The sequence below is a fragment of the Penaeus japonicus genome, unplaced genomic scaffold, assembly GCF_977035675.1.
Source record: "Penaeus japonicus unplaced genomic scaffold, GWHDUDI00000001_assembly GWHDUDI00000027, whole genome shotgun sequence".
Classification (NCBI taxonomy): Eukaryota; Metazoa; Arthropoda; class Malacostraca; order Decapoda; family Penaeidae; genus Penaeus; species Penaeus japonicus.
This window is the reverse complement of record NW_028234429.1, coordinates 10,116,507-10,129,006: the sequence shown is the minus strand read 5'-3', so window position 1 is coordinate 10,129,006 and position 12,500 is coordinate 10,116,507. Positions and strand designations below refer to the sequence as shown.

Below are 12,500 nucleotides of genomic sequence, written 5' to 3'. Positions count from 1 at the left end.
TAGTGTTGGCGATGATACCAGACCCTCCTACTTGCTGAACAAAGGCCCTCCATAAACGTCTTGGTGTTGGCCGAGACTGGCAGCTTGTTGACGACCCTGCCCGCTCACCCTGCTGGGAGACGTGCACCCTCTGTACACACGCTCTCTCTCTCTCTCTCTCTCTCTCTCTCTCTCTCTCTCTCTCTCTCTCTCTCTCTCTCTCTCTCTCTCTCTCTCTCTCTCTCTCTCTCTCTCTCCCTCCCTCCCTGCCTGCCTCTCCATGCACAATATTCCGGCCGACAACTCTGTTCACAGGCAGCCTGCAACCTCTCGGTCCACCTGATGACCTCGACCTTTCGCCGTCTCAACTCGCAATTCCCGTAAGCTCCTGAGTCCATTCATGATTTAGAACGATGCGAAATAAAAAGCCTAGGTTTTCTTTCAGTTTTGTCATCTAATGCATATATAAAATATGCATCATTCGAAAGTGATAAAAATAAATAATCATAATGCCACCCTTTTGTCTTCTATTGTTGCAATGTACAGACATTATCTACCTCGGTCGCAATACTTGAGAGAAAAAACGCCACAGTTTTCGGCACCATCATTTGGCAAGAGAATTCCTTCGCAAAGAAAGGAGCTTCGGTGTCCAATTGGCGATAAACACTCACCCGAAACAAGGGAGCGACTAACATCTGTTTCTCATAAAAGACAGGCCATCTAATTTGGTATCGGCAGCGGAATTTTCATGGTGCTTCTTGACACAGAACATGTGCTTCTAACCCATACACTCTCACAAAATACGACCAGTCTTATCTGCATCCCATATTGATACGTACAAATATCTTTACGACTTAAATAACCTTGAGTATTTAATGCAATTCACGCCACTGACAACACCCGCTTCCACTCTCCCTCTCTGCTCCTAATCCCCTCCTTATCGCCTTAGACGACCTTCTGCAATGCAAAGCTTACACCTGTAGATACAGCCAAAGGGCTCAGACGGGGACATAAATGTCATCCGAATCAACCTAATGCAATCTTCAAAGGCTTCGACGAATCCTCGGCCGAGGGAAGGATGCTGAGGCTCGGTGCTGGCGCTTCCAAGAGAGACGTGCTCCGCCCGCTTACCTGGCTCCTGTTTTTTCTTAATGACCGATTCTACACTTGTTACCTGGACCCGATACTATCGCACACATGGGGGGCCTGGGCGACAGGGCGCATCGCGGGCTGAGTTTACTCTGGTTTGTGTTGGGGTCAGGTGCGGATGGGGGGGGGGCATGAAGGTGCCAGACGATGATGCTTCTGTTGCAACTGGGGAAACAACGGCCATCAAGAGAGTCTTGCTTGACACCAGGAATCAAGTGAACGAGGGCGAAGGAAACTAACTGGGGAGGAGAGGGAGACGAGGGGAGAGCGGGCGAGGGAAACAATATCGGAGTTTATGGCTTGTGGACAAAGGATGGCGAGGGGATGAGGTAAAGCCCTAGGTGAACGGGGGAGGGGGAGGTCGTAAGGAGAAGAGCAAAGGGTGCAGAGATGAATGGGGGGGGGGGGGGCTTGTGCCGAGGTATTACAAGCTCCGGGGTAGGGGGAGAAATCCACCCGTGGAGGGGAGGGTGTGGGGATTCATGCACTTTCGATCGGGTGGCTAAGCGAACAATAGTGCACGGGCTGTTGGCACTATATCAAGTTTCCGATAAAACAGTAGCCATGCGGGTATCCCAATGTGACAGTGAAATACACGATGACTGATTACAAAAGCCTGAGGACTGGCAACGCAATGAGGCTAAAGTCTAAAGCGCGAACAAGCACGAGCTAAATGAGGGAATTTTACGCAGTTCAGACCACAGGAAAAATGACTCGATATCACAAAAATAAGTCGCGGGAAATGTGAGCACTGTGAGCCTGGTCCAATCAACCCTCCCTCATCGCATACCGACCATTCTCATAAACGATCGATATAACTCCCGGACATACAGTGTCACCATATTTCACAGTGATGGCAATAAAACAACTGAAAATCTGCGGGAGTTAGAATAAGGAAACAGTTGTTATCTTTCCTTCACTCCAACAATTACAGAAACACGCACGTATAGATATTGTAAACCACATGGAAACGAGGAAAGAACTTACAGTTCGGTAGTGTCCTCGGGGATGTGGAGGGGCACGTGGGTGAGGCCGCGGTCCCTGCAGTCCACGATGCCCTCGTCGCAGCGGCATTTGTCCGGACACAGCGGCGGCGACGGGCAGTTCGCGCCCTCGTCGCGCGACGCACCACCTGAAAACAAACGTTAAAAATCAGTCCTACTTGGGCAAAGCAGAAGAATATAATCAGCATTTGGTATCAAGACGCCACAGCGGTCTCCAGCGGAAAATGAAGACAGTTCACGCGATGCTGTAGACCTTGGGTACAAATTTTTAAAATCTCAAATTACTTGGACCTTTTTAGCCACAAAGGCGCTTAATCCATGTGCCCAGACTTTTGAAACCGCCTCTCCCCTCCCCTTTATCCCCGCTCTCGCCTGCCTCCCCTTTTTACACATCACTAAACGGTCCCCGCACGTTGCTACAATCACAACCCATCCGCCCCACAATAAAGCCTGTCCCTCCCTCGGCGGAACCTCGGCGACCTCCCCCCCATCCCACAACCCCAGCGGAACCCCCCCTATACCCCACCACTACCCCTATCCTGTCTTTAACGGCCACTTAACGCCCCCATCAAGACTGGCTACGTCCGTGCTCGGGTTACTGACTACACCGCGAACTCGAGGGCCACAGCACAGGACTCCCTGCTCGACCAGAGGAAGGGGCGGGGAGGCTCACACGCAGAGAGGGATGTGGCGATGGAGGCTGGGGACTGATGGAGGGGGAGAAGCATGGGATGGAGGTGGATGCAAGCGAGTGGAGAAGGGGCCAGGTGGAGGTTATAGGGGGTGGAGGCCATCAGGGATACGGTGTTACAGGTATATACTATCAGTGGGAAAAACACAACAAATGGTAGCCATCTCTCGCAGGTGAATCGTTATCAACGCAAAGTGGGAAGCAAATGCAGGCTCTTATCATCAAGCCAGTGGGGAAATCTGTTTCGTTTGGCCAGAACCTGCACATCTTTTCCTCTTCCACCTGTTCTTTCTAACTGCTACGGAGTAATCAAATCTCCACGGCGCCTCCTTCCCGAGCTCCGCCCCGCCCTCGGGCCCTGTTGGCCCTGCCAAACACCTCAGCGTGGCCCGCAGAGACAACGAAGGGCCAGGCGACAGTGGGAAGGAGGAGGAGGAGGAGGAGGAGGAGGAGGAGGAGGAGGAGGAGGAGGAGGAGGAGGAGCAGCAGCAGCAGCAGCAGGAGGAAGGGGAGGGTACATGACACTTGGGAAACTCGTTACATAACCTGAGATCTGGCGGTCGTGTTTCTGGTCCATGGTCAGGGTCCGGTCCATGCGATACCATCAGCCAAGACGAACGGAACATCCACAACCACACACAACCACATAATACACCATACTTGTGGCATGCCACGAAAACAACACTCACCTTTCCCATCACACACTTCTAACGTTACCATTCATGGTTAAAACAGTTAATAAAGCCACGGCCAGAATCTCTTTCACTCTGCCTTTCCCTTCCCAACCCTCCAGATACAAGCGCAAACGCAAAATAAATACTTGCAAGGCAGGAGGATCCCGTGCTTGGTTCTCTGGGATGATGATGATTTTACCTTCCGTCATGACAAGAGAAAGGGAGGACAGCTGCGTCCCAGTCAGTCGCCAGTCTCAAACTCTATTTCAAAAAGGTTTCAAGATCCTCGCGGAAATGAAATCATTACTGTCTCTTTATATTTCACGATTTCAATCATCTTCCTTTCGAGAATTCCCTCCGTGGGATCCGGACAATATGCGCATTTAATAAGTGATAATTTTAGAAGCGTCTGTCGCCAGGTGATGCCGGAGGGTGTTGAGTCGGGCGTCACTCGTCGCTATGGCAACCAAAACACGAATAAAACCGTACATTGTTACTCACGACAACAAAAACCCTTGTTATTCACAGGTCACTCGAGCCGGATGCTTAGCACAATGCTGCAGGGGATATTTCTGGTGCAAGCTTCGGTTTCTCCCAAACGATTGGATCTGAAGACATTCCCAGCTTCTGTATCCAGTGCAGTGGCAGATAAGCTCCATCGCTTCCTCCCTCGTTCTGTTTCTGCACACACACACATATATATATACATACATGTGTGTGTGTGTGTGTGTGTGTGTGTGTGTGTGTGTGTGTGTGTGTGTGTGTGTGTGTGTGTGTGTGTGTGTGTGTGTGTGTGTGTGTGTGTGTGTGTGTGTGTGTGTGTGTGTGTGTGTGTGCGTGCGTGTGTGTGTGTGTGTGCATGTGTGAATGTATGTATGTATGTATGTATGTATGTATGTATGTATGTATGTATGTATGTACGTAGATATGGAGGTATGGAGGTATTATGTATGTATGTATGTATGTATGTATATGTATGTATATATATATATATATATATATATCTATATGATCACATGTGTGTATATATATATATATATATATATATATATATATATATATATATATATATATACACATGTTAATATATATATAGATATATATATATATTATATATATATATATATATATATATATATATTACACATATATATATATATATATATATTATATATATATATATATTATATATATATATATTAATATATATATATATACATGTGTAATATATATATATATATATATATATATATATATATATTTTTATTTTTATATATATATTCTAGCCATGCCTTCGTACATTTGTGCATGATGGTTATCAAAAGGGTCCGTAGTGCAGACCATCACGGCACCCGTGTTCGCGAGGCGTCATTTTCATCTAATTAGTGTAATGTTTTTTCTTGCTTGTTTGTCATTACAGATGTCAGTAGAACCCGGTCTCGTGTTCTTTCTTCGTTTTTCCGCTGATTTTTCGCATGACTGCCATTCTCAAATGGGCTGTCTCCAGGCCTATCCTTCTGCCTCGTCTCCCTCGGGCTTCTACTAATCATCGCGCTCACTTCCTCACAAAAAACAACGACACAAATTACAAATTACAAGGACCCCCCTCCCCACCGCGGGAGCTCGCCTCGCCAATAATGTGTTTTGAATGAAGACAATTTATAAATCACTGTGGCCATCGTCTCCGTGTCTGGCCATGTCGCCCAACACAACAACTCCCCCATTTACATATCAACTCCGCCGCCGCCTCAATGTGCCACGGGAGGTCCGCTAATGGATGGATAACAACTCATCCTCAAAGGCGATGGCCAAGCTACAATAGGCGATTAACCGGCTGGTGCAAACACGCCAGATGATGGCCTAAATACTGCAGAAACTGCTTCAAAGGAATTTGTTTCTAAATGAAATGAGGTTTCACTAAACTTCATACAGGAAAATTCCGTCTTGTATCAAATTTCGGCCGAAGGGAACCTGGAGGAGCGCGGGTCGTATGTCGGCCTTGTTATTGGCCAGACTCTCTTGTGTGCGCAGGGAAGGTTTAACGTAAAGAGCGGCTGTAACATTTCTCTGACTGGAACTGATAGGGTTACAGTTTCTTTTGAGGTTCGGCTATCATGCTTAGGCTTAAACTCTTTTTACCATCGCTATCTCGGGGCGCAGAAAAAGCCGTGGCCATTTATTCTTTATCTGGACGTGCGAGGAGGAATTTATGAATATCCCGAGGCCATGGCTGGGAGGCTATCCAGTTACCCGAATGCACACATGGAGGATAAACGATCAGTCGGTAGCAGGTCCAAAGGACCAGAGATCCTCCTTGGCGGCGCTAATCCTCGGCTGGAAGCAGGCGCAATACTCACCCAACCTCGCCTCGGTGCGAGGAAGGGGCGGCCAACACTGTAGAGACTAAGTAAGATGTATTTTGTATATTGAGTAAATAAATCACAATGGCTGTGCCCAGTGTTTAAATATGTATACTTATTCACATACATATACATACATGTACATACATGTATGTATATGTATGTATGTCTACTTATATCCGCACTGGGTTAAACCCCGGGACGTAGGCCTAAGGGCAGCGAAATGCGAAGACTATGACGAATGCGGCGATGGCGGGCGACAACCGGACGGGGAAGATTTACCGGCTGGACCCACATAGAACCAGACAACCTACACATCCACTGCCATTACCGTCTATCTTCTCGTGGCTGATCTGTCACCTCATAATGTGGTCGCATACGAATAACCGTTCCAAGTATGTGAAATTATGGTCTTCGTGTCTGCTCTGACGAGGTTGTCCCTTTGGTGGCAGTCAGCGCACCGTGACGGGTACGGCAGCAGTGACTGACACTGACAGCTCATGGAGGCAGTTTCATTCACGGCCAGACGCTCGTGCTTTCAAAGCAGTGGCCACGGAACACATGAATCAAGCGAACTCCACATAAGGTCACATTCCAAATCCGGTTTGCGCCTCTAAAAAGTCGATCTTAAAAGATACCGGTAATCACATGAACGAGAGCCAAAGTTATGACAAAAAATGTTTGAAGAATCCTGACGCTAATTCACTTCCCGGGAAAAAAGAGAACAAAGGACAAAGCAGAACTCTTTCAATGGAGGGCAGCCAAGTGGAGTTCGCTGCGTGTTAGCCCAATTAGTGAAAAGCCAGTGTGAGGCACAGCACGACTGGTCACACCTTCGGATAAGTGAGGACATCACTGCGTCCGCCATAAGTGTACTTTGTCAGGAAGTGGTCAATTTAAAGTAAGTAAAATCGTGAGTATTTTCAGCGGGTTAACTCAGTCTTCAGGCTGAGGCGAACAAACCAAGTTTCTTTTGCATGTCCGGCGACACATTGACGCAGAGCAAATGTGTCGTGAACAAGAACATGAGAACGGAAGACAGTGCCAGGTGGCGCAGCACTAAGGCGAGGACTGGCTTAATCCTTGCGAAGCGAAGGCGGGGCACACCTAGCCTTGAGGTGACTCTTGTAGCACTGGATACTCTGACACGTGTTGCCGTGATGGCAGATGTGAAGGTGTGACCTTTGTGAAGGCGAGTCTACAGCCGGCTGGGTACGCGAAAGGAGAGCGACGTGACATGGGTATGCGTGGGCGGGCGAGAAAAAGATGGGTATGGGGACACATGTCAGCTGTGTCTAATATGCCTAGCAATGACATACACACATACAAAAGACCGAGAAGAGTTGTACATGTGTGAGATGGATAGACAGAGATAGAGAGAGAAAGGGAGTGAGAGAGAGGGGGGAGGGAGAGCGGAAGAGAAAGAGAAAGGGAGAGAGGGAGGGAGGGAGATAGGGAGAGAGGGAGAGAGAAAGAGAGAGAGAGAGAGAGAGAGAGAGAGAGAGAGAGAGAGAGAGAGAGAGAGAGAGAGAGAGAGAGAGAGAGAGAGAAGGAGAGAGAGAGAGAGAGAGAGAGAGAGAGAGAGAGAGAGGAGAGAGAGAGAGAGAGAGAGAGAGAGAGAGGGAGGAGAGAGAGAGAGAGAGAGAGAGAGAGAGAGAGAGAGAGAGAGAGGAGAGAGAGAGAGAGAGAGAGAGAGAGAGAGAGGAGAGAGAGAGAGAGAGAGAGAGAGAGAGAGAGAGGAGAGAGAGGAGAGAGAGAGAGAGAGGAGAGAGAGAGAGAGAGGAGAGAGAGAGAGGAGAGAGAGAGAGGAGAGAGAGAGAGAGAGAGAGAGGAGAGAGAGAGAGAGAGGAGAGGGAGGAGAGAGAGAGAGAGAGAGAGAGAGAGAGAGAGAGGAGAGAGAGAGAGAGGGAGAGAGAGAGAGAGAGAGAGAGAGAGAGAGAGAGAGAGAGAGAGAAAGAAAGAAAGAAAGAAAGAAAGAAAGAAAGAGAGAGAGAGAGAGAGAGAGAGAGCGAGTTTGTCATACACAAAATCAAGCCACTGCGTCAACAGCAATGAAAACGATGAAAACATTTCCAATTTCCCGGGGACGTTGCGAGACAGACTATTCCCTCCTTCGACGCCAATTTGAGAAAGAACTTGTGCTATAAATAAATAAAGATGTTGTGGGAGACGCCTTAGCTGGTGAGGTCAGACTCGTCCCCTCTCAAAGGACGCGAACCCTCGGCCGCAGAGAGCATCAACAGGGCACATCAAAACCGAGGCAACCTTCGCGTCTTATGGCACTCGAGCGAAAAATCCCGCCTCGGTTGGCCGGCCTGTAAAAGGAATTCATGGGCAAGCGAGGCGAGCGAGGGCGTAGAAGGGTTCTGTGGACACACGGGTCCTCACGCCCATATATATGGCCTCTTCCACCTCCGACATATATCACAAGGGCGAAGCACAATAACGACATGTACTTTATTGCTTTCATTTGTACGCTGACAAATTGTCAAATAGCATTGTAGAGTTTGTTTTTCAAACAAATCTTGGTATATCATCCAGAGCGGATCCAGGTGAAAATTAATGAAAATTCTGTCACGGATATTTTTCATTAGCCTAATCATTAGACTAATGGACAGCTCTTTTATGGTTACATTATGTCATCATTTACGACTTTAAAACATTTCAGTGCAATTATGCCCATTCATCCCGCAACCAACAAACATGCTCCACATGTGGGATCTCTTTGTGATTCGAGGGAGGGAGGGAGGGAGGGAAGGGGCACGGGGGAAGGGGAAAGGAGGGAGAGGGAAAGAGGGAAGAAGGGAAGGAGGGAGAGAAGGACGGAGGGTAAGCGAGAGGCAGGAGAGGGAAGGAGGGAAGAACGGAAGGGCGAGAGGAAGAGAGGGAGGGAGGGAAGAAGGGAGGAAAGGTGTCGTGCGGGAGAGACGGGACATGTGGAAAAACGAGAAATCTCGCGACGCACGAGAAAAAAGGAAAGAAGTTTGAGTGGAATTCGTGAAGGCAGCCCGGCGGGATGCGGACACTGATCCGCGATGGATAGCACCCGCATACGGCCATCGATAACGCAAGGCAGACAAAGGGATATTCTTCTCCTTGTGGGTTTCTTTAATTTCTTCTGGCATCTTCCAGGCCGGTTATCGACGATTTGGCTGCCAGATAGGACTTTCTATGGAAACGTAAGGAGCTTAACGATGATACCATCACTTGGAAAGGTAATTAGGATCGAGCGACGAATAACAGACTGTCTGTAAATAGGAAAATAACCGTAAACATGCCTGGCTTCAGAATAACACGGGAGGCGGACGGCCGCCCAAAAGGCTTCTTCGTTTCCGAGAGAAGGAATAGGATTTTTTAGGATTTGTACAGGTCTTCTTTCTCTTGCTTTTCTCTTTCCTTTCTTTTGGATGCTTAGGCCACGCTCTCAACACCCCTTTCGGAGCCACTCCTTGGCGACCTCAGCCTTATAAGGTCATGCTCGGATCTTAATTAGACTGACTCGCTCATGACTTTCACTTGCGTTTCGATCTCACGGGTCGTGTGTGTGTGTGTGTGTGTGTGTGTGTGTGTGTGTGTGTGTGTGTGTGTGTGTGTGTGTGTGTGTGTGTGTGTGTGTGTGTGTGTGTGTGTGTGTGCATGATATAATTATTTGTCTTTATAACGCAACAATTTATTCTCGCTACGCTGAAGATAAAGAGCATGCACATTAAATATAAATGAGCACGCACTTACGTAATGAACATAACAGGTTCAAGGAACATGTGTTTTCTTATATAATGTAAAAAAAAAAATCAAATAACAGTACATAAAAACCAGCTTTTGCTTCTGAAAATTATCAGCCAGTGTGAGTGTGTGTGTATGTATGTGTGTGTGTGTATGTGTGTATGTGTGTGTATGTATGTGTGCGTGTGTGTGTGTATGTGCGTGTACCTGTGCGTGTGTGTGTGCGTTCGTGCATTACATAAAACAAGTAGTGTCTATAGCCTACTTTCTCTAAGAAACATCCACCTATATGTAAGTACGCGAGCACGCACAGGGCGCACACATGCCTGCACAGGCGGCCGTTGCACAGGCTCGTAACTTGGGCAGATTACGCTCCCTCGGCGCAGTCAGGTCACGAGGCGCGTGAAATCAGCCCGCCACTTTTGCTTTTGCACTTGACGCTGTCTAACCCTCGCGTCTCTTTAATTAGAAATTTATCCCACCCCATCGAGTGCAGATGCAAAGAGCGGAGGCTGCCTCTTCAAACAGTCAACTGCAAACGATTCCAACTGCACGAGCCGCCGCCAGAGACACGCAAGTCCACCGAAAAAGCAAGATCCCCCAGCCCCCCCTCCTCCCCCGACCCCTCCAGCTAGCCACGGACTGCATCGCAACAATCACTCACCCACGCCATAATCCCCGGACCCTCACTGGCGCGACTTGTCAGGCATATCCTAACAAATAGAGACCACCGAATATCTTCCTTTTTGCCCATCTCCCCTCCCTAATTACATTCACCCTCTCGTCTCTCGCCAGCGCGCCTGGGAGAAGCTGGGAATTGAAGTGTGTGGCGCACTTGGGCGCAGCATCCACTCGCCGCTGAAAGACTAGGCTGCACCGCAGGCTGCCACTGACAACATATATGCAGTTTTAATGGACAGGAAAGTCTAAACAACCGAGGCTTTCGCAGTCACGCTCTCAACTATCACTATTGTTTAGGACGATAACGGTTATGATGATGACAATAACAAAAACAATAATAATAATAATAATAAAACGTTACAAGCAACGTCATCAGCCAAGAATAATGATATTCAAGAATATAATATCACTAATATAATAAAACATATATAAATGATAATAATAATAATAACAACACTAATAATGATATGAATCATAATAACAATAATAATGATAAAAATCATGATTCAAATAATGATGATAATAATAATAATAATGATAATAATAATAATAATAGCACCAACCGCCGAAACAAAAACAATAATAGTAATCATAATAACAATAATAACGACACGAACGATGATAATAATGATGATGATGATGAAAATAATAACAGTAGCAATAATAATAATAAATTAATGATAATAATTATAATAAATTATAAATATCAATAATAAATTAATAAAAAATAATAAATAAATAATAATAACAATGAATTAATAATAATCAAAAATAATAAATTAATGATAATAATAATGAATTAATAATAACAAAAATAATAAACTAATGATAATAATAATAAATTAATAATAATAATAATGATAATAATAATAAATTATTAAAAAATAATAACAATTATAACAATGGCAGTAGGAATACTACCGACAATAATAATAGCAGTAACAATGATGCTAGTAAAAGTTATCCAAATAATGATGATAATAGTGAAATAATGATATCTATAATTCTTATAATAATGAAAATGGTATTAATGATCATAGTAAGAGCAGCAAAAATAATATGATAAAACATTAATAATTCTGCCACCAAAGTTATAACAAACTGATAATGGCAATAGTAATAACAACAATAGCAATGATAATAATAATATTAATAATCATGATAATAATAAAAACAATAACAATGACAAAAAAAAAAAAAAAATAATAATAATAATTATAGTAATTACAATCTAACAACAATATAAAAATCATAAAAGCAATAAAAGTAATGATAAGCTATCTATGTATGGAACATAAGAACAACAAAATAATATCAATAATAATTATAATAAATACTATGGTACATAAAAATAATTATAGTGAAAATTATGATAATCATGAGACAGCCATAAAATTTATATCATCATTGATGGTGACAATTCTAATCAAATAATAACAATAATGGTAATAATAGCGACAATCCTCATGATAGTAATTGCAATCATAATAAGGAAACATAATAGTCAATTCAACAATAGTACTAAAACGAATAATAAATGGCTACAATAATATGAATACTGCTACTTATCATCATTTGGCGAATCATTATTATTGTCATTATAATTTTGAATTGAATTTGAATCTATTTACATCACGCCGTGGCGAGTCACTTGGAGGTAAATATCATATAAGAAATAAAATAAATCAAACGTTTACATATATGTTAGAACAAACAAGTGTTTTTTTTTTTAACCAATATACTAATTGTTGATATACAAAAAGCACACCTCCCAAACTCGCTCAACTAAACCTGGCGTGGAACTAACGAACTGCAAACAGAAAATGGAGGTTCAACAAACGCGAGAGCCGTGCTAACCACACGCACAAACGCTCTGTATTTTACTGATTCAGCAGCATCCGTCAACTGGAGATCGCTTGCATCAACTAATGCCTGGGGAAAATGCGATGAATTATGGAGAATATTGTTATTTTGGATGATCTGTGAATGAAGTCTCGAACATGCGAGTGGAATCTATTCGTGGTGTACTATACAATCCGACAAAAGTTTAAAAATCTAGCGTTTCGCCATGTGTGGAGTACTTGAAGAAAGGCTCATCGCTCGTTCCATTCAGTGTGACCGAGTTGACAATTTCCCCCTTTAAAGTAAATGTAAATCAAAGGATATTTTCATTTTAAGAAGCAATTCTCCATTCTCTCACAAGAATGCTAATACCAATGCCCTTTGTTTCCAAAGGACG

General features: G+C 44.6%; 1 protein-coding gene across 4 annotated transcripts in view; it reads right to left on the bottom strand.

Annotated features, from left to right (window-relative positions):
- sli (slit guidance ligand) overlaps window positions 1–12,500 on the bottom strand; it is a 484,876-nt gene that overhangs the window by 39,216 nt on the left and 433,160 nt on the right. For all 4 annotated transcript variants that reach the window (XM_086552547.1, XM_086552549.1, XM_086552548.1 and 1 more), the window contains one exon: window positions 2,116–2,260. In XM_086552547.1, the coding sequence (XP_086408673.1) occupies window positions 2,116–2,260 (145 nt within the window). The remainder of the gene's footprint in view (window positions 1–2,115; window positions 2,261–12,500) is intronic.